Below are 22,993 nucleotides of genomic sequence, written 5' to 3' on the forward strand. Positions count from 1 at the left end.
TTCAGGAGCTGGTAGGGACCAAACCAGAGCTAAGAGGGCGTGAATAAAGGACTTGGATTGATCACATGGACACAAACATGACTCTAAATAAAACTAATAGGTAGTCAGTTGTTAGGAATGCAGCAAATATAGCAGCATCTTCTGCCCTTTAGTGGTTAGAGTAGCTCCGTTTTGCAAAGCCAGAGCATTCTGAAGCACAAAGCAGCACCTCTTTATCTTTGTTAGAAGGTGAAATGATGCTTTGGTTTGTTTAGTATTTATTTAAACCGATCCTGATTAGTTTGGGTGGAGCTAAACATGCAGCTGCAGTAATGTGGAGTTGTTTTTGTACATGTGCATGCATGGAGACGAGCATTGTCATTACAGTGGCTAATCCAAGACAAAAAACTAGCAGGATTGACTTACTGCACCATGGAAATCAATGGGACAACTCAGTGTGTAGGTTGTTGGATTACACCTGCAAACTACATCCAGTGAATCACACATCAGCTGGAGGGCTCACAGATATCTCCACTTCTGACTTTGTGCCGTTGATGCTGGAAGATTTGAGAGTTTTCTGAAATGCAGATTCTTCCTGACCATGTAAAATAATCCAAACCACAGGAGTGATTCCTCTAAAACATTGTTTTTGTGTTTAAAACTGGAATGTTGTGCAGTAGGGTGTGCTTGCTAATTGTTTTAAGCTGCTTACAGCCAGCGTCGGCTGGATCTGAAACCACAAGACTAAATCCAACACCTTCCCTTAAAAATTAACAAGTGCATGATTTTATTTGGAGCTGAATTCCTACAGTAGCTATTGCATGTTAATTGCTTTAAGCTACTTGGAGCCAGCGTGGCTTGTTTGCTTTCAGCCAGCTCTCAGCAAACGTTGCTTTAGGGTAGGAGGCCGGCAGTGTGTTGGCCAGAGGCTGTTTTAGGTATCGTGTGTTGGCCTGTGGCACATCAGTCCTTCACTCAATCTGTCTCTCTGCAGGTTTGTCTGCCAGCAGGATCTTGGCCTATCCTTGATCCAGCCGAGAGTCAGCAGGAGCACGGCAGAGTGCAGGTTCACCGCTGATTAATGGGATGACACTTAATAGAGCCTCACAGAGGTCAGGGAGAGAGTGAGTCAGAACAAACACACTGACTGACTGTGAGGTCCGCAGAGCTTTCAGACCGAATTGCAGATGTGCTTTTTTTTTTTTAGGTCACTCAACTGAAAACAAGCCATCCATCGTGCTTAGTTGTGCAGTTTAGCGCTTCAACACAAATGTAGAAGAAAGGGTGAGTGACTGGTGAGAAATATTGTGTTCAATGTAGGGATCGACTGATACGGGTTTTATTTAGGACTGATGCTGGTAATCAAGAAAGGCCAGTAACCGATAAACACTAAATATAATGTTTTAACAGCGTCTGACAGCAGACAACCTGTTGTTCATAACAAGCCTTCCTCATTAGTAAGAGTGACGACACCTTCATATGTAAAGTAGATTAAATATAGACGCTCTCCTGCAGTCACATCTGCTGTTCGTCTCTATTTTAATCCTTCACTTTTATTGCCCACGAAGCTCCATAACTTAAATCATTATTAATTGTTGTTTTCCAGACTTTGTTTCAGGTTAGTTTGTGGCTGCAGACTGACTTAGCTGCTAGCTGTTAGCCTGGTTTGTGGCAGCAGCTTGTGTTTCTTGTTCAGTCTGTTGCAGTCTCTGCTGGAGAGACATTTGTGAGACCACAGAGTGACGACAGACAGAGAGAGGAGGCTGATCAGACCTGAAATAGCACGTTAAGTTTATCAATAATCAGTCAATAAAAATATCGATCATCAGAAAAAAGCCAAATATCAGCCGTGATAATCAGCCGGTCTATCCCTAGTAAATGAGGTTATGGAGTGTCTTCAGCTAAGCTGTTTTAGTGAAGTTTTCAGTTTTACCGTCTTCTTTTTGCTGCTGCGTCTGTGATTATTGTTCGATCATCCCGTCCAGCCTCCACCTTCTTCTCATATTCACAGAAAATCCTCAAACGGTTCTTCACCAGTCACCTGAGATCCACATGTGAGCAAACTAGAGTAGAAATGAAAAGTGCTGCAGATGAATCTGCTTTTATGTGCAAAAGTTTAGTTTACTCTCGACCTTCTCGTTTAGGAAAGCTAATTTGTTGAAGAGCTCTCTGGTGTTTTTAGCTGGTTGGTGTGGAGGTGGTGAATAGGGAAAACATCCTTCAGCTCAAGTACCTGCATTCAAGGATGCCGCCTCTCCTCTGTCGGCTTCCAGTACATATGTAGGTGTTTAACCGTTGACAAATATATTATTGAGTTGTCATAGTTGCACGTGTTTTCAGTAAAGTTGAATACAAAGAAAGGAAAAAGATGAAACACTGAATGTCACTGAAGGTCCCACATCGTGATGCTGTGGTTATAAACTTTAAGGTGTATGAAGACGTTTACTTCTGCCACCCTCACGCTCCCTCACCACTCGGTATGGCCCCCGCTGTCGGGTGTAGGTGCAGAGAGAGATTTCTTCCTGTAGGGGGCAGGAACAGGAGCAGCCCATCTGTAACAGCCCTAACAGCAGGCTTCATACAGTCACGGTGCAGCGAACCTTCTCTGCAATATTTTGAGCTGTAAAACTGCCTTTGAATAATTTGCTAAAAGGAGGCACAATATGGGACCTTTAATCGTAAAAGCATGTAGTGTGAGTTCAGTGTCTGGAGATGCTTGGATTGAAGATGACTTCTGCATCTCTGGATTGGTTGAAGGTGGGCAGTTCTAGGGTTCCACATGCTGCTGGTTCAGTAGGTGATGCATGAGTGAGATGTCAGAAAAAGCAGCATTTCAGGCCGCTGGATTCTCCCTTGATGGTTTTGCTCCACATTTAGCTCTTCTTCTTTAACTCTGTATTCAGTATAGTGTTGAGTTATGAAAGGCTGAAACAAACGAGACAGAAAAAGAGGATTTCTTATTTTGGCTGGTGAAGTAATGAGCTTGATGGGATTCTTTCACCGACCAGCGCTCTTGGCCGGTGGGTTAGATGTTAGCTTAGAACTCAGATTCCATGTGTACGACCAGGAAAACAACATGAGCCTTTTGTTTGTTGTGTGTGAAGCCGAGCAGCAAAGTGCAGCTGAAGCCATTCTAACCGTAAGATGTCATGATCTGGGCGTTGTGGTGACAAGGCGACCTTGGATGTCTGTCTGCTTCCTTTGTTCATCCCTAATGCTCTGTGACATCTCTGGGTTCTGGCTGTCTGACTTGTCCCTGATCATGCTGAGCAAACACAGTCCGTACACAACAACACAGCCAACTTGTTGCTGCAGTTGCACTTGAAGCTGGCATCCACATGTGTGTCCTGGCCAGCTTCTGCAGTATCTGTGGTACCGGCTATATGTTCAGAACCATAGCAGAACAAGTCCTGTCATGTTTTGTGAGTTTTGGCATCGATCTGGGGTCTTGTTACATTTCTACTGTAATGTGCAGGATATTAAAGGATTGGTTCTGTTGGAGCGGAATCTCAATCTACCAGAAATCAGACTATGTGTGAGATCGCTCCTGTGCATTCGTTTAATGAAGCAATAGGAGAAGATATTTAGATCTCACTCAGTGTCTTTATCTATCAGATAGTTGAATCAGCACACAGAGCTCTGGATCAAACTTCTCACAAAGTTAATGTCAGGGCACGAGGTCTGACCGACTGCCTCGCCCTGATCCAGTCTACTTATACTATCACATGAGGATGAGCACAGAATGTGTTGCAGATAGCTGATTGGCTCCTCCGTGTCCTGGAGCCTTCTTCCACCATCTCGTAGGTGCAGAGACTTACCACTCTGCACCCTCAGTTCCTCCCTCCTGCACATACCTGCTTGTGGCAGAGAAATACACAAACCACCAAATCCTGTCTCCACTTAGGCTTTCTCATGCTGCAATTGTTTATAAGTTATGTTGATTATGCCTTAAGATGATAATGTGAGATTAAGATAATAACAAAAGGTGAGGAGAGTAGCACCAAATTATCAAAATATGAAATAATGTGAGATTAATATAAGAGGTGCAGAGAAGAATACTCAATTATCTAAATATGAATTAAAGATATATGTAAAAAAAAAAAATACATGATCCTGACAGTTCACATAAGTGAGAAGAGAAAACTCACTTTATTCCTCTCTGCCTGTCAGTCTCCCAAAGCAGTGGAGACGGAGGCTTGTAACGCCTGCCTGGAGTTTCCACATGTAGGAGTACGTATTTACTAGGCTTCAGATGACAGCTGAGTTACACCCGCCGTTAATATTGATCAGATGTGGCCACACATGTGCCTAGTTTTCCGGTTGTTGATAGTGATGGTGTTGGATTGTGTCCACGGTGTTATAATGTAAAATGACAAAGCACAAGAGAGGAATACCTGGAGCCAACTTAGCTGCAGCACTTTGTCAGTCCAAACACTCGTTTAGTGCTAATGGAGAATAACTGAACCAGTCCTGTGGCCTTAAACGTTGTACGAGCTCCAGAACAGTGCTGCTGCTGCTGCTCTTTACTGCATGCTCCTTATTGCACTTAAACAGGCAGGTTTGTCTGCGTCCTCTCACAAGCCAGTGTGGTAGATATGCAGGCAAATGCACACAAAGTGACACACGAGGCTGTAAACACTTCCTTTAGGCACATGCATATTCATGCTCTCCCTCAAAAACACAATATTTAATATACAAGCCGGGTGCGTCTCCAGACACACACCAGAGAGCCTATTGGTTTTGAGCATTAAACATGAATGCAGCAGGGAGTGAGGGACACTTTAAGTCCAATGGGTCTTAATGAAAAGACTCTGCATGGTGGCACTTTTAAACAAATCCCATCAGGAGCCTGAACTATATCAAAATTTAATGCGTCCTTTTAAAGTGACATGAAACATTGAAACATGTCATTGCTTCCGTCTCTGATGAGATAACTGGATATCTTTCCAGTTCTATCATCATACAGTTGTACAGCGGATATATGTTTGTGTTGACAGTGTTGGTGCTGTACAAAGAGCACCATGCAGACGTAAACAGCATGAGTCAGGCATCCACCACACACAGGACGGTCCAGACCCTGTTTACTAGAAACACAAAGCAGTTTGTTAAAGAAACTAATGAAAGTAGTAGTTCAGACTTTTGGGGGATGACTTTCCTGCCATTTGTTAAAGATCAGTGCTGCTGTCATGTCTGCCAGTTAGCTTAGCGTAGCTTCAAGACGGGGAACCAGAGCGACTGCAAAGCTCACTCATTAACACATCGTCTCTTTAGTTCATACATTAGGACGGGTTCCTGATTTCTGGGAGCTTGTGATCATGTAGGACTATTTAGCATTTACTTCTGCTTCACTGGTTGGCATGGCAACCGCATAGCGGCGACAAGACTTCAGGTTTCTTGTCTGTTTTAAGGTCGTAGCAACAAGTGTTTGCAGTTTAAATCAGACTGTAACTGTGACTGCAGCTCGGCAGCGTTGCCAAATATATTATCAGACTTTAAACTGGTCAGCAGTGATTATCGTCCCAGTATGTGTCATTTACTGCCACCAGTGAGAAGGAAATGCACTCAGCAGGTTTGTTGGACCTCAAGGATACACAGGATGTGTTTTGGTCAGCAGAGGGGGAGCATTAATTCATTGTAGTATTGAATCCTGATGAAGGTTTGTTGTTGCTTGTAGTCGATGAACAATCAAAGAGTTGAAATAGTAAAACACGTATGCACAAACATGCATGTTTAGATGAACACAGCCCACGTTCTGGGCTCCAGACTCAGCTTTTCAATTAGTTGCACTGCTTCTCTCCTCTTACATGCATCAACATTGTTCAGCTGTATTAGTGACATTTACTTTGGTCAAAAGTAGACAGTTCACAGACATATATGTTGTAGTTGTTGTATTTTAAAGGAAAACGTCACAAAGTGAAGTACTGTTGAACTGTGATGGTGTGTTTCTAACCAAGTTGTTTCTGTTTTAAAGTCCCACATTTTCAGGAGGAGTAAACGCCGAACACGTGAGGTACATTCTTTTAATTTCCTTTTCATTAAATACCATCATTATTTCATATTTCCAAACTCATTAGAAGACAACTAAACACTCCTCATCACAGCCATCACATGTTCATCATCATTTAACGCATTAGTTTTCCCCTCTGGGTGCTACCAGACGGCCTGCTCATTGGGAGCTCATTACATTACATGACGGTGCATTTGATGCAGCTGCTTCTGCTGCAGAGGTGCAAACATCAGGTTTGTTGTGCAGGTGAGACGGTACACAGAGTCGGTGGTTTGGTATGAAGCTAGTTTATGTTTTCAGTACTACATTAAAAGCCAAGAAAAGCATTTATTTTCAGTGATCAAACAAGAAAAAGACAATTAACTGGATTCAACCATTATAGCCCGCAGTGTCACGTCCCGCCACCCTTCTCCCTGTTCACCAGCACCAAAGACATCTCACTTGATAAAACTTTATTGGGTGTGTCAGTGGACAAAAGCAACCAGAGGTTCAGTGTGAGGTCCACACGGTGTCCGCCTGATAAATCTGTGCAGCCTCAGCAGATAAGTTTCAGGTTTTGGCTGCAGGAAGCAGATTAAAATGAGCAGCGTGAATTAATATGTTGTCCCTATGTAATTGGTACAGTGTCTGCTTAGCTTCCATGGCTAACTTTAGCTGTTCGACAAACATCTGGGGCCACCATGTGTCGGATCCAGAAGGTGCAGAGTGCAGGTATGCTGACATAGGTGGGCTTCTGATAGCAACTGTTTGGATCACAGTGCAGGAAACGTCATACCTCACTGCAAACTTTAGGGTGAATTCTCCGTTCATTACACCTCCAGTGCTGAGTGACCAGAAGCCTGCTGACCCGAGTCCCGAACTTTCCTCAAATAGAGGAGCGAGTAATGAGAAAACCTCTTCCTCTTTCAGGCGGCACTGAGTTATTTTGTCCTTTAACAGTCTTTTCACCTCCAGTTCCTTCACTGGCTCCTGGCCAGCAGTAGATCCTGGATGAGTAACAGGGAGGACGCGGTGCAGAAAACTGCCCGTGTTCATCCAGCCGTCCCTGCACCAACAAGACTCTGAAAACAGATGGTGCAACAGCCTTGCTCGCTCTCCTCAGCTCTACAGTGGGGAGAACGAGACTTCATCTACATGCACATAATGCGATCTTTAGCCAATGAGCAGAGTGAGGCATCACACCAGCGAGGATGTTTACACGGCTGCTTGTTGGAGCGTCCCATTGATTTCCTCGTTGCCATGCTGCACAGTATAGTGTGACTAATGTCTGTGTGATACCTGAAGACGGCGCCTTCACTTTGTGTCGCCGTGTCTCCAGCATTCACCCACAAAACTACATTTCTTCCTTGATGCTAATGTGGTACAACCTTGTGCCAAAGTAAAGGGACTCCACACAAATAATCAGGATGGAGGGATACATTTAATGTGATTTGCACGGCCAGCAGAGAATGAGATTTCATATATTAATCTAAGAGATGGCGTTTTTGTTGTCTGAACAAGATCATTAAGCAGCACCGGTGCACCTCTACAGAACACTAATGCAGCCGTCCTGCTATAAATCCCACCTTAGTGAAGGTTATGATGTTCTGATGCAAGTTTATGGTTGACAGATGTAGTTTATGGACCTGTTGAACTGCATTGCATCACACAAAGAGGCGTTTCTGCTATTTGGAACCCTCTCATTGAAATAACAGGGACAGATAAAGTAGCAGACAGCCGACCTGTCCTGGAATACATTGGCAACCGGCTGTGTTTATCTGCTTTCACTAGAAAGGTGAAAGGTGATTGGAATCTATCTTTGCTTATTAAAACAGGATTTAAAAAAAAAAAAAAAACCTGTGCAGAAAAAAAAATGGAAATATCCACTTTTGCTGTCTCTTAGTTCAGTTTTTAACAAACGTCATGACTACATGGTGATGTTAAAATCTGTCTGAACAATCACATGAAAAAGCTTCACATATTGGCTTAAACACAGTTCTTTGTTGTCCCTGTAAGATCAAGAGGAAGCTTTTAAGCTGAACTTCTTCTCTTAGGTTGCTGTGTTTTGCTACGTTTCAGTCGTGCAGCTTCATTCAGACGAGCTCTGTGTTTGACTCTGATGTCTCAGCTGCAGGTTGACGTTTATTCATCGTGCTGTTTTCACCTGCTCCTTTATTGATGCATCTGGGAGCCAAGCTGATGTCCTCACGTTCGATGTTCCCTGTAAACAGCTTTTATTTCTGAGTGTGCACCGCGCTGACCGGGTCACCAGGCGGGCATGTTCAAAGATATTTCAGCAGAGCTTTGGTGTGCTTTGTTGGCGCTGTTTCTGCAGTAAGGTCTGGCTGTACTCTCCTTCCTACAGGGAGGTCAGAGTTGAGGTGCAGCCACAGGGCAGCGCTCCCCAAGTCTGTCGGGATTCGAGTTCCATGTCCAAGGACACTTTAGTGGATAGCACGGGGTCAGAGTGTAAAATTATTATCAGGAGGTCGCTTGTGTGACCACAGGCCCACGCTGCTCCCAGCTGAGTGTGAAGTTATTGCCAGAATGACTTCTGCTGTACAGCTGCATGTACAAAAGTTCTCCTCGGCAGTCACAAGGTGGTGGAGAGTGAGCTGAACAGTCAGAGCTCAGATCCAGATGCACTTCTTGCTCCACTTCTTTAGTGTCTGTTGCAACAGAATGTGTTCTGCTCTTTTACTGGGATGCTATGATTATTGGTTGTCAATAATTTACAGATTGAACATGTAGTAACCAGTAAGACTGCAGATGAAGGTCAGTAGTTACTCCTCTGACTGATTAACTACAGAGGAAGCGGTCACTCGGACGAGCGTTGGACAGCAGAGAGCACTGAGGAAGTTGAGCTGGTGAAGGGGCACCATGAGAGAGTCTTGTGTGATGCTTAGTCCCAGCCAGAGCTCTCTTATGTAAGTGAGCTCATGTGCCACAAGAGCATCACTTGGCTGATAATCTACGCCATGGTAGTGACCACAGTAGGTGATACAAGCCAACAAGACGGCTGTGGCTCAGGTGGTTGTCCTCCAATCCCATGGTTGGCGGTTCGATCCCCGACCCTCCACAGTCCAAGTGTCCTTGGGCAAGACACTGAACCTGAAGTTGCTCCCAATGGCAGGCAGCAGCTTGCATGAATGTGTGTGAATGGGTGGATGAGAAACACATTGTAAAGCCCTTTGGATATAAGTGCAGACCATTTAGCAGTTAGCATGTCCATGACTGATCATCGATCCGACTATCAGTCAAGAAATTAGTTCAAAACCGGCATCATTCTTTCTGCTTCTGTGACGTATGTTGGAAAATTCTGCCTAGAAAATGTAATGTTCATCAGATGATGTTGACAATCTGGCTTGTTTGTTTTCTTTTTATTTATTTTGTGTTGGATTGTCAGTTTTAGTTGCAGTGCTCGTCTCCCTGCAGGAGGAACACTCATGGCTGTGCTGAAGCAACACCAAAGCTGCATCCTTTGCTCAGTCGTCCTGCCCACAGCAGCTGTGGTTGGTTTAAAGAAATACGATCAGTTATAGCAGAATGGTAGTGTGGTGACAGTGTGGTGACAGTGTGGTGCAGCCAGAGCACGATGTTCTACTGAGTGGTCGACTAATGCAGAGCGAACACTGGACATCCATCAGACGGACACAAAGTGAATGATGCGCTGCTGCATGTGTTGACTTACTTCCACTAACAACAAATAAATTAGTTATTGCAGGTTTCTGTTTTCAGTGTTTCATTAGTCCTCCTGGATGATTGTGCTCTGCTACGTTCATGTCCTGTAGAGACATCATTTAAACCATGAGGACATCACTATTGATACCCACATGGCAGTGTAGGCAGAGGGCTGATGATCATGTTCCTCTAATTCATCCATAAAGGAGTTTTGTATAGAAATACGTCTCCTGGCAGCTTTCATGCTGTGGACGGATTATTCAAGGAAGCATCCTCAGGTTCTGTGTCATGACATTATCGATCTTTGACTAGTTTTCATCACAGGGTGCAGATGAGTGTGTGGCTCGTTGAGCGCTCACATTTTCTAAAGTCAGGACCTTGTTTCATGGCAGCTGTGTCTGATCTCGATGCACCGGGGGGTCAATACGAGCCGCTGTCCGTGCATCAGCATTTATATTGACGGCTGCATTCTTGATTTTTGTCTTGCTCCCATTCGTCGCTGCTTCTTGTTGCGTGGAGCGTTTGTCCTGCTCAGACCTGATCCCAAAACAATGTTAAATGCAAAGTAGGCGCTTCCAGTGTCGCGCTCATTCATCTTGTTTTTCAAAGTAATTATATCGTCAGAATCGACGGAATAATTTACATTTAATTGCCACCTCTTAAGCGGAGTGCTCGTATTTCATCCGTGTGACGCCCAGGCGGGGAGCTGCATGGCAAAGTGGGCTCTTATCTGACGGGCCTGACGTCTGCAGGCGGTGACCCAGCAGCGATACGCCGGCCGATTTCATCCGCCGTCCGGACCCGTGTTCCGTTCAGCTTTTCCCTGAGATAATGGAGCGTTGGCAGACATGTAAACTGGCACAATATGAACACACACGAGCAAATGAACGGCTGCTCCTCGTCTCCCCTCGTTTATCTCTGTCATCTTCCACCTCTTTCATTCATTCCACCCTCTGCTCTGCGAAGCTTCGTCTTTCCCTGCCAGCAGAAGAGTTGGTAATGATTTATTGATGACGGTGTGGCTTTTCTTTAGACATTGCCGCCGTCCCAGATAAATCTTTATTCCAGTTTTTTAGCCTTTACGATGTTGGTGTTAAGAGTGTTGCGGCCCTGTGCAGTCAACCTGTCACACGGTGATGCGCTGCACCGTATAACTCTGTCATTCTCCTTCATAACAACATGTCGGCTCTTTTCTCTGCTCTCCGTCTGTTCCAGTCCTCCAGATGACAGGGAGTGTGTTTATGAATCAGTCATCAGAGTTGCTCCAAGATAATGATTGCAGCTGTCAAAAAGAAAAATAACCATAAATGCCTGTTAATCAGGTCAATTTCTTCTCCATAAATAGACAAGAGTGAATGAGTGTAGCCTCAGCGTGGCAGTGATGTGGGCTGAGCCACAGGTGTGTCGATCTGTCAGCCCAGTATTTAGCCCAAAGCAGCACCACATTGATAGGAGTAGAGAATAAAAATAGCATTTCAGTTGTTTGGGAATTAGGGTTTTATATTCTCAAGCATAGCAGATATTTTAGTTTATTCAAAGGTCAGAAATAACAGACGGATCATCTTTACTGTACACAGAGCAGTACTTGATTTACTTCCTGTTGTGTGTAGAAGAACTGCAGTCCAGGTGTGTCTGACCTGCTTTGGACAGTGGTGCCATCACAAAACCCCAGCATCATTTAGGCTCTTAACAGATAAATGCTTTTGGGAATTTAGCTTTTTTTTTTCATATTACTTTTGTGATTAAGATTCAAAGAGAGGAAATGCGCCCGTATGATGTTTTCTTATGAGTAGGGTGCGTATGTTTATACTGAATGAATACAACCAGGTCTAGACAATAAAATATCGCAGCTGTCGCTCTTCAGTGGCTCCGATGCCGGCTTTCTGAGGTCACCCCGTCCACCTCCTTCCCTGGCGGAGGCGCTGGCTCGTGGCCATCACTGGTTGATCTTGTGAGATGAGCTCTTTGGTCTAAAACCTCCTCCTAAGCAGTGCCCTCCTACAGGCCGGTTCCGAGGGCTGACGGACTGGACGTTGGCGTGCATGTGAAGGTTTCTGATCCAGTCCGCCACCCAGAACCCAAACCTGGACCCAGTGTGGCAGCTCTAACAGTCGCTTTCCTTATTTTTTAATGTTGTGTATGAAGGCCATATCATTACTTTATGCTTATTTATTTGTATTTCTGCGTGTGAACCTGTGTGTTTTTCACTGTTGGCATTGAAGTTCTGACCCGTGTACTTAGATAAACAGGCCAGGTTCAATTCTAATTACTTTTTTATTATATTATTATCAATATATGTTGATATCAGCTGATTCAAACATGTCATCTTGAGACATTTTTCAGCTGTGGCACCCTGCACTGAATGTAATTATAGTAAAACACAACGGAGAACTTGTGAACCCTCAGGAGCACATCTCAGCTTCTCGCTATCTCTGCATCAGTGTTTGTCCCCACGCTGGAGTCACAGCCTCTCACGTCTGCTTTGCTTTCTGCACACGTTCCCTCTATCATCTCATCTCCACCACACACACACACACACACACACACACACACACACACACACACACGCTTCATCTTGTTTACTTTCTGCACACACTCCAATTACGCTTTATCGCGATCACTTATCACTACTCATCTGTGTCTCTGCACTACTTTCATGCTTTCGTCCTCACACGCTCTTCAGCTCCGCCGCGCACCTTCTTAGCGTTTCTTTTTTTTTTTTTAGTCTCTGCTTCCCTCTCCACGCTCCCGTCTTCCTTCCTTCCTTCTCGGTTATTTTTGAAAACGTCCACTGAGTCACCGATGACTCCACATGTTGTGACCTTTTTCCTGGTTTCCAAAGTGGAGTGTGTTTATCTCGGCGCCACGCCCACTCAGGCCGTCCTCGTCCCCGAGGCGCCCTGTGACTCACAATCGATTCATTTGCTAAAGAGCAAACAAATATCCAGGGATGTGTTGTACTGACACTGAGTCTGTTGGTTTCATGACTTTTTATATTCAGTTGTTGCATCTGTGTTTTTGTCCCTTCTTTAGGATGCGCCGCAGGTTCCTCCGAGGTCTAAACTCCTGATTTGTATGCGCTCATTCTCCATTTCCTCACACCCCATTGCCATCCTGTCGTTTAACTCGTCAGCTCAGCGGACCAGGAAGAAAAATGTCTGCCGCTTCACTTGATGTAAAAATATCGGGGCTACATTAAAAAAATAATAAAACATTTTATACCGTCACCAGTCGCTTCCCTCCCAAACCGCACTGAGCCAGAATGAAGAGCACATCACAGAAGCTCGTTTGTTCTCTTTGTTTGCCTTAATGAAAGGTTTTCCACACACGGCTGACAATAGAGCTCATCACCAGCATCACAATCCCGCTCCAGAGCCAGCACTGAGCATTTAATTGGGTGTTTCGGAGACACCCAGACGATATATTTTGACTGGTAGCAGTTGAGCTCGTCAGCTCTTGAAGGCCCTCCGCAGGTAAATAACCCTAAATTGGAGCTTGTTTTCTCTGCTTGAGAATTATTTAGGCTGGTAAAGTGGAGCTGACAGCCCGCTGAGGCCACCGCCGCCGCCGCACAAGTGTGTGAATGTTTTCTTTCTTCCCGATGTCTGCGCTGCGTTAATGACCGACCCCATCTCGTCCATCCATCCAGTCATTATGAGGCATTCTGTGGTTGTTGTCAGCTCCCCGTCTCCTCCTAACCTGCTCGCCGGCCTCTTGCTAATCCCCTCACACACATGACTCAGCACACGCTTGGTGTTCTGACACTCGCTTTGTGTGTTGCCTTCATGTCGCCTGTGTTTCTCCACCTGTGTGTGTGTGGACAGGAAGAAGTGGAGGCACAGAACAGGAGGAACTCGAGAACCAAACTGACGCCAAAGCTGACCCCACACAAGGAGGAGGTGACAACCAGCGACACACACTCACACAACACGCAGATGTGCACACGCATGCAGAGCTGTGAACATGTTCCCGGACAGTTAGCACATCACTGTCACAGAGTCTTCTAGTCGTTTGTCATGCACTCGTCACTTGGTTTTCATGACATTTCCTGTCTGCTGCTGGATGTCATTTGTAAGCTTCGTTGCTTAAACATGGAGCTGTACTGAAAACACAGTGAAGATGTAACACACACCTGCACGACAGGTAAAGCACTGCAGTTTATGCACTGGTCAGTTCTGAGAGTTCAGCGTTTCTTCTGTGAGACTAGTAAGAAAAAGAAGTTCAGATGTAGACACCTTCCTACGCTTTGTCTGCTGGACATGAAAGCAAAGAGCACATTTAATGAGATTACACCACCTTTGCATCTTCAAACATGTCACTTTATCAAACTTGTAACTCAAAGAATAATCGTCCTGATCTAAGAACTTGGAAACCCAGACTTGATGGTCTTATTCTGTGTATTGAACAGGGAGGGTGTTTACCGCTAGTGTCTCCTCTTGAAGCAGAGCCATGTGGCAGTTTTCAGAAGCTGAAACAGAATCTTTCAGATATTTTGACCTGGACCAGCTCACTCGACTTGTCTGATATGTTTTATAAATCACAAGCTTTTTTCCAACCTGCTACACACTGTGAATGGACTAACCGTGGTCCGCTGTCCTGTGATTAGAGCTCTGGTCCGGCGGGTCGCCACGACTCCCAGAGCAGCCTCCGCAGCAGAAAGGAAGGAACGCTGCAGAAGATCGGAGACTTCCTGCAGAGCTCCCCCACGCTGCTCGGCTCTAAAGGTCAGTGAGCGACCGTCAGCTGTGTCAGATGTTTAACTGGTGGTTCACGGTTGAAGAGAAGCATGAGGAGAAAGCGTGGGGAAGACCAGGGGCTGCACACGTTCTTCATTTCACATATACACCGTTTAAATAAGAACCAGCAGCAGCCATGTGATTAAAACTTGAGCTGCACAAAAACAGTGGTCATATCCCAAACATTCAGAGCCTGTGGTGCCGACTGCAATCAAAGTGTTGAACAGCAGGCATCATGGTCTTTATTGGTGGAGCACCTTCTGCATGACAACATATCAACACGGTCAGCTTAGTGAGATACTAAACTATAACTAAAAGTTTTCTACACTAAGATGTTTAAAATACTGATTTGGAAATGTTTTCCTCCAACTCCTCACTTGGAGCAATTTGGCCGTTAAAATACAGTGAAGCCCAAAATTATTCATTATTCACATTTTAGTTTGTGTTGAATTTTTATTCCACCGATAAGTTTCTTCTGGGTGGAAATGACATAAATAAGGGACAAAAGGCTTTAATACTTTGTGTTACACGTGTTCATGAATATTTTGGCACCTCCAAAATGATTAATACCTTTAAAATGATGCAGTTTCTCCACTGCTCCAAATGCTGCTGGTGATTTCTGCCTCTACTAGAGCTTCTAATGTACCATCAGTGCAGCTGATGCAGGAGTTCACTTGTCAGTTTCTAGTCAATTAAGTAATTGCTGAAACCAAAAAGATTAGTGGGCTTGCTATTAGGGTCCATTACTGAGAGAGAGCTGCACATTGTGGCTGCTCACAAAGGAAAGGCTATGAAGCCAAAGTGTTTTCAAGTGCCACAGGCCACAGCACAGGGACTGCTCATCACGTACAAGGAGCTCCACACTGTAGAAAACCTCAGAGTGTGATAGGAAGAGGAAAGAGAACCAAGAAGAATCCGTTCAGGTGGCTGGACAAGGCTGGTCCTAATGGACAGAGAAGACATCAGTTCAGTGGGCACATACGAGGAGATGGAGCTGTTTGGACACATGAATGAAGGAAAGAACACGTCTCCCCAGTCAGACGTGGTGCTTTAGGGGTGTTGAGCAGCCAGCGGGTCAGACAGTCGTGTCCAAGTAAACGGCATCAGGAGAAACGAGGACTACGTTAAGATTGTGAAGGAGAACAGCAGGCAGTCGGTGGAGAACATGTCCTTGGGCAGCACTGGACCTTCCAACAAGACAGTGATCTGACGCATACAGACAGAGTGGTGAAGAAAGGGTTATTAGAAAACAATATCAGCCCCAGAGCTGAAGGGCAGAATGGTGAAGAACTTCATCTCAGATCCCAGTGGAGAAGTCCAGGAATAGTTCCATCTATCTGTCAACATCTACAACACAATGTCCCGTCTGTCATTTCACCCCATTGGTCACATAAAAACTCACTTTCAATCAAAACTGGGTACGAATGATTTAAATCTCTGAGGCGCTCTGCCAAAGTCACCCTCAGGTCAGCGGCCGCCGGCGCTCTGAGCTGTTGCCTCCTCAGTGTTGTTAATGCAGCGGCTTTAGGAAGCCGGAGGTGGCAGCTGCTGTCTGTGGAACAGCTGGAAAGTCAGTGGGAGGACTGTGGGGAGAGTTTTCAAAGTCTTTCTAAAGGAAAAGAAACGCTGGTAGTTATGTCAACAAATCTGACGGAAAGACCAAAAAAACCCAACAATGGATGTATCTCCAGACGGGCGCTGTGTGTGTGTGGATCCCAGGCTGATATATCACACCCCTCTGCGCTGTGGAGCTCCACCGCTGCCCACGAGCTGCTAAGCCTCATGATGGATGCACTGTGAAGGGCGAGCGGCTCCTGCATCAGCACCAACACCGTCCTGCAGCTCCAAACACAGCATTCAACTCAAAGATAGAAAACACTGTCTGTACTCGTGTGAACAGTTCTATCATGAAAGTACTGAGAAGCTGTTTCCTTTGGTTTATTGACAATAAAAAGTCATCTTTAAAGGACTTTTTAGGTATTCTTCTCACAGATCAATTAAAAAAAGAAGAAGCCCAAAGTGTTTTTCTAAAACCAATAATTGAGCCGTCTGAGCGCGACTGCTTTACGTGATGTGCAGTTAGTTGTGGAAGCAACGTGCAGTAATGAAGCCTGTTAGTGATGAAAGTCAGCAGCTGCCCTTCACACTAAACCTCTGGACTGATGCAACAGCTCACAGATCATCACAATCCAGTTTGGATGATATTTAAAATGAGCTCCAACATTCAAACTGTGATCAAAACGAACACGGGGGCTGTTGAACCAGCCCTCCTCTCACACACACACACACACACACACACACACACACTAACAGCAAAGCCTCGCTCCCTGCAGCATCCAGCCATTTACTGATCGGGTCCAGGAGGCAACATTACGGCTCGGACCGGTCTCTCAGAATGTTAAATTTTTACAGCTGTAAACTTGCACAGTGTAGGACACACAAGGACATCCCTGCCGGAGTCATTTGGCAAAGGGATATCGCAGGTTTTGACAAAGCACCCGGGCAAGGGCGGCGAGTTTGGGACACTAATGATGGCTTAGAGGAGAAAGTTAAGACAGGGAACATATTGGAACCAACCCGACTCGTCTCTGTGTTTTCATCCTCGGGGACCGGCACTTTCGCTCGGTCAATTAATTGTCGCCTCGGGGTTCCGACGCAAGGGTGCTGTCGTCTGCCGCCATCTGATCCTCCCTCCATCTCGCCTCCTCTTCCTGCTGCTGCTGTTCCCTTCATCCCCTCCTCCCCGTCTTTCATCTCTCACCTTCACTGCTCCGTCGTCTTCGTTATTCCACCGCCAACACCTCACTCCTCCTGTCAGTCTCTTCTTTTAACTCTCCTCCCCGGCAGCCTCCAGTGTGCAGCGCTGGTTGGTAATTGGTAAATATGGTAATTAGAGGATATGGTATCATCACTGCTTTTTCTTTGTTTTTAAGGGAAGTGATAATCAGCATCTCAGTGGAGTCTCCTTCTTGTTTACAGTAATTACACTAATGCCTTAAATCTGCAGTTAAAATGATTTATTCGGGGAAGCGGCTTCCCCAAAGTCGTTCAATAACATGAAATTAAGCCATAAATTAAAAGCTCAATAAATTTATCTCCGCTTTCTGAAACCGTCGTCTTCTCCGCAGCCAAGAAGATGATGAGTCTGGTGAGCGGTCGGCCTGATGCGGACTCAGCAGCTTCCACCTCCTCTCTGGGCCTGAGAGCCAAGAAGAACAAGAGGAAGCTGTACCGGCCTGAGATCTCCTCACCCATGGACATGCCCTCCCACCCAGTGAGTCTCACACATGTTTCTGGTCTTTATTTGTTGTCAAGTGGCTGCTTGTGTTGGACGTGAAACAGTCCACAAACGGATGCTGGGTGATCTGAACCGAGGTCCAACTTGTAACTCGTATGTCATCATTTGTACGTCAGCTTTTCAAGGGAGGTGTGTTTATGAATCTCCACCTGCTCATCCTGTTGAGTTCCATCTGAGCTGTTTGATGCAAAATCCACAAACACTGCGAGTGCATGACTCGTAAAAGTCACGATTTATGTCTAAACAATAAATGAAATATATTTAGGAAGCTGCATTAATGTTTCTGGGTTGTTCTGGGACAGTTCTAGCGCTCCGGTTGTGTCTCCCAAAACTCCAAAAAGCAGATTTGTTGTTAGAAGTCAGTGGGAGCGGCAGCTTAACGAGCAGACGGCATCCCAACGAGCTGCTGTGTGTGTTTGCTTCTGTCCTGCTGTGATCAGAGATGGCACAGAGCTCAACATGTGAGTAATGTCAAGCTAACCTCCTCCATGTCTGTGTCAGAAAACTGCTTCAATTGGAAGAGCAGTCGAGGTTGCAATTAGTGGCATCAGGCTGCAAACGGACCCCAACAAAGCACCGCTAGCTCGCTAAGCCTTAGCACGGCCGGTTAGCCTGAGAAACATCTTTCTGTGAGAAGTTAGCGGTCATGTACCAGCTGTTTTCAGACTTCTAAACTTTTGTCTCTGGCTTCATCATAATCTGTAATCAGTAGTTTTACCACAGCAGCTGGATAAACTGCTCCGTGCATGTTCAGAATACACGAGTACTGGTCGGAGCTAATCGGGCAGCGCGCCAAATATATCAAGTTAAGAAATACTTTGCTGATCCCTGAGAAGGCATCGCTTACGTTACAGTCACTACCGAAAATATAAATAGTTCAAAATATATCCATAAACATAATTAGAAAGATTTGACCGAAAAACATAAACATGAGCATAAACGTACAACGTGCTGCTTCTAAGAAAACAAAGCACACAGTGTGTTAAAGCACTCATTTACTGCATATTTATAAATGTAGACTCATACGTGAGGTGCAGACGCCGGCCACTTTTCACAGAAAGCTGTTTTCAGGTCAGCTACTAGCTCAGCAGCACAGCTAGCTGATGTGTTTAGATGATCCTGCTGACTGCTTTATAGCGGCTCAGCTTGCAGACTGTGGCGCCGCTGATCAGAGCTCCAGCCGGTGACCAGCGTGTTCGTATGAGCAGCTGTGGTTTGGTTTGTTCAGGTTGGATTTTCATAGGATCGCATTCATGTGAGTGCACGAGCATGTTGTGGATGTAACCACGGTGGTTCTGGTGCTTTACCCGGTGACACATGAAGGTACAGAAGAGTCAGAGTTAACCACACTAATGACTCCAGACTTCCTCTACGGGCCGTTCTGATGGGCTTTAGGTCAGACTTGGTTTGGCTCTGGGCTGCACCTCAGTTGGTTAAAAGAAGGAAGGACTTGGTTAAACTGTCTGTCTGTGTGGACTGTTCCTCTGAACGGAGGTGGTTAGCTGGATGTATATCCACATGTTGAGCTCTGTGTGGTCCATTCATGGCTCTGAATGACTGAATAAAAATACACGTTAATTACACCTGATGATAGCAGCTGGTTAGCGATGCTGCGTCTCTGGTTTCTTTTGATTCCGTTCAGTCTAAACAGACGTCCGTAAACGCTGTCGCCTGCTGCAAACACAAACCGAGTCCGAGACCAGAACAATCCACAGACATCAGCGGAGATCCACAACCACACTTCCACTGAGAAGGCTGATGTGAAAACCTTGAAGTATGAGTTACAAACTGCTCCTTATTTAGACACGAGTCACATTTAAATGATGAGTTAGGAGCTACCAGTCAGATGTACAGATACCAGCCGCTGACTTATCGATGCTCGTGTTCACGTGTGTTCTGTTCCAGTTTCCTCCACTGACTTGGTGTTGGTGCAGAAGTTTCCTATTTGCATGTGTTCTATAGCAACCAGTGAAATCTCCGACCAGGTTTAGGAAACACTTTGACTCCTTACAAACCAGCTGCTACAGCGTTATCTAGACAACACAGACTGGTGACATGACGACGCTGAGCAGCCTCGGCCACATTCAGCTGAAGTCGTGGCACAAATGTGACATTTCAGTCCTGACCTGAAGCATGTGGAGGCTCCTCTCTTATGATTCATGTTCTGGACTGAAAGACGGGACGTGAGTGAAGTCACTGACAGAACAGGAGCAGCAACGTGATGCTTTTAGCTTTTTAATCTCCGGCGCTGGACTGGGAACCTGGAACCTGAATTTCCCGAGGGACTCCTCCCTATCTGATGTTTTCAGCAGGAACAGTGCCTCGGTCTGGACCGCTGGCGCTGATGGCACTTTATAACGAAGGCTTGCTGTCAGTTCAGCCTGATCTGGAGGAGTTTGGTCATTAAACTAACTGGGACGTTGTAGCTCAAAGATGTACGAAAGAACCAGTGAGGACAAATTCAAAACCAGGTCCCCCACGAGTCCTAATCCGTGATGAAGTCTATGAAGGTAATGATCAGTTCATAGACAACGACCTGCAGCCGATTTTCCTCCAGAGCAGCTTCCTCACATGGTTCATGTGCAGAACATCAGAGAGCTGCTGGTGAGCTGGCTTCAGTCAGAGTGTAGCTACCTGTAGCTATCTGTGCTAGCAGCATGAACCAGTGACTCAATAATCACCGTGTGGTTTTAGCAGATCCACTAAATGAGCAGCCGGTCTTCTGATTGGCTGTTAAAGGCATCTGAGCCCCTTTGATTCCAACCCTGCAGTCGCACCAATAACTCTGTCTTTAATATTTGCTCCAGATCATCAGCAGAGAGCCGGAGGAGAAGGACAGCGACCACCAGATCATTAAGAGGCGCCTTCGCTCCAGGATGCCCAAATAATTCACAACATGTGGGTTTAGTTTTTGTTTGTTTTATTGTCTTAAGAAATGGGAGAGTATTTGTTTCTATGTCCAAAAACATAGAAACAAATCTCAATAATCGCATTTAATCTGCAGTTCTTAATATTTAATTATTCACGGAGCATTAGAGTAGAGCACAGACTGCTAGCTAGGGAGTATTTAAAGGAATAGTTTTGTATTCTAATGTTCTGCTGAGAGTTGATGAGAGATCAGAGTAGAGCACCATCAGACCACCGAGCTAACAGCTCCGTCTGCTGCTATTGCTAATGCTAAGCTAACCTGGTAGCTTCACTCAGTGTTTCATTTAACTCTCAACAGATGAGCATATTTACCGAACTTAAATACTGATATCATTTAATCAGCTGTTAATTCCTTTTTCCTTGAGACGCTGTTATGTCCACATTTAAGTGACTCCACAACAGGAAGCACTCTGCATCTGTGCATACGCTCCCAAACACTTTATACCTGAAGGATGCAGATTGCTTTTTCTACTTTTTATGTGCAATTTCTAAATTGAAGTTAACGAGTCGTGCTGCAGTTCAGTTTTATTATTGACATCTTGGTAGTTAGAACAGTTAGAAGACGTTCATGTGACGTTTCAGTCTGACAGCAGGCTGGTGGTCCATGTCCTCCAGGAGCTGCTACGATTGTTGACTGTCTCACTAAACAATGTTTGTCCAGATACCAGAATGCTCAGTTTTTCTGTATTTGATTTGTATTCGCCCGTAGAGGATCCACTACACGTTCCATAAACTGCACTTTATCTACAAGAACACGTCTGAGATGTAAACCACTGGTCGTATGTGTGACTGAAACGCCTTCGGTTCAAGGTTTTATCTTCAGCACCACTCTAAGAGTTGTTTTCGGTGATTATATCTGTTCTAGAAGAAGGATGCTGAGTTGTTGTTTTGTACTCACATTAAAACGTTTGTTCCTGTTCATGTCTCAGCTTGTGACCTTTCTTGTCATCTCTGCTGCCTGCTACAGCTCACACCAGCCAGTCACCGACTAAAATACACATTTCTCTTCTCCAGTATGAACATTTGCTGTGTTTTATATTTAGACTTCACTTCATGGCTACTTTTGTGATCTTTTACAGCCCACATTGTTTTGATTAATTGCTAATAATTAGAAGCAGCTGGACGAGTTTTAGGTTCTTGAAGATTTTTCTGCTCATCAAAGAGGATTTATTTAATCCTGCAGGTGGAACTTTTGTCTCCCCCTGTTGGCAGCAAGAGTAATTACAAAAACCCAATCAACTTGTGCTTGTGACAAACGCTTTGACGTCTTCTGCTTTTTTGACTGTATGCGTCCTCTGGAGTTAATTTTTTATCTTCAACATCAGGAACTCTTCTGAGATCAGTGGATGATCCAGATGAAGAATCCTGTTTGGCTTGAATGTTGTGACACATGCTGACATGTAGAAGTCCTACACACCAGCTCTGAGGCCACCTGTGGATCAATACACACTGACAGCTTTACACCACCTGAAGGTGTGAGTGGAGATAGAACCACCTGGGAGGGTCTGAAGCCCGCTCTGTATCAGACATTTAGCCTGAATGGTTGTTCCAGGGGCTGCAGGTGGATCAGTGGTTAGCACCGTTAGCGCCTCACAGCTAGAAGGTCGCCGGTTGGCGTCCCGGTGAGGACACCCGGGATCTTCCTGCGTGGAGTCTCCATGTTCTCCCCGTGCAGCGTGGGTTCTCTCCGGGTTCTCCGGCTTCCTCCCACAGTCCAGAAACATGCTGAGGTTAATTGGTGATTGTAAATTGTCCGTAGGTGTGAATGTGAGTGTGCTTGGTTGTCTGTCTCTAAGTGTAGCCCTGTGATAGACTGGTTACCTGTCCAGGTGAACCTGCCTTCACCCTGAGTCAGCTGGGATAGGCTCCGCCCCCCATGACCCTGGTGAGGATGGAGGTGTAGAGATGATGGATGGATGCTGGTTGTTCCAGTTTAACACAGATGGTTTGAGAAATGCGTGAAGGGAACGTTTCTGATGCTTGAGATAAACATTAAGTGTACGTCAGACACACAGAGGTAATAAACAACCTGTAATCCTGTTTCTCTACTTAAGAGTTTCTGTCTGCTCTACAAACAGCGACTCGACTTCTACTGAAGCGCCTACGTTTAGCGCGACCGACCTGAGAATCTGCTCAGACATTAATAGCATGTTATATAAAATACAGGCCTCTTAATGCTCCGTCTAAAATCCCTCCAAACTCCTTTTTGCAGTTCCAGACCCACGGTGACCTGCTGAGGCTCCTGCAGAGCAGCCCACAGTCTGCAGGCCTCTAAAAGCCACTTGTCAACACTAATCACTCGCTCAGGGCACAACAATTAGGCGACATATCAATCACCTGCACCACCGCCAACGTTGTGTAACCGCGTTCAGGCACTCAGGCGTC

The 22,993-nt window shown here is 45.4% G+C and overlaps 1 protein-coding gene across 1 annotated transcript in view; it reads left to right on the forward strand.

Annotated features, from left to right (window-relative positions):
• Nucleotides 1-21,536, forward strand: part of kif20ba (kinesin family member 20Ba) — a 60,620-nt gene extending 39,084 nt beyond the window's left edge. Inside the window, 5 exon segments of the mRNA XM_008287518.1 lie at nt 5,951-5,989; nt 13,471-13,545; nt 14,253-14,370; nt 17,511-17,656; nt 20,488-21,536. Of these exon segments, the coding sequence (XP_008285740.1) occupies nt 5,951-5,989; nt 13,471-13,545; nt 14,253-14,370; nt 17,511-17,656; nt 20,488-20,568 (459 nt within the window). The 3' untranslated portion in view covers nt 20,569-21,536.
• Nucleotides 21,537-22,993: the final 1,457 nt, after the last annotated feature.

Source organism: Stegastes partitus, unplaced genomic scaffold (assembly GCF_000690725.1).
Source record: "Stegastes partitus isolate 25-593 unplaced genomic scaffold, Stegastes_partitus-1.0.2 Scaffold504, whole genome shotgun sequence".
Classification (NCBI taxonomy): Eukaryota; Metazoa; Chordata; class Actinopteri; family Pomacentridae; genus Stegastes; species Stegastes partitus.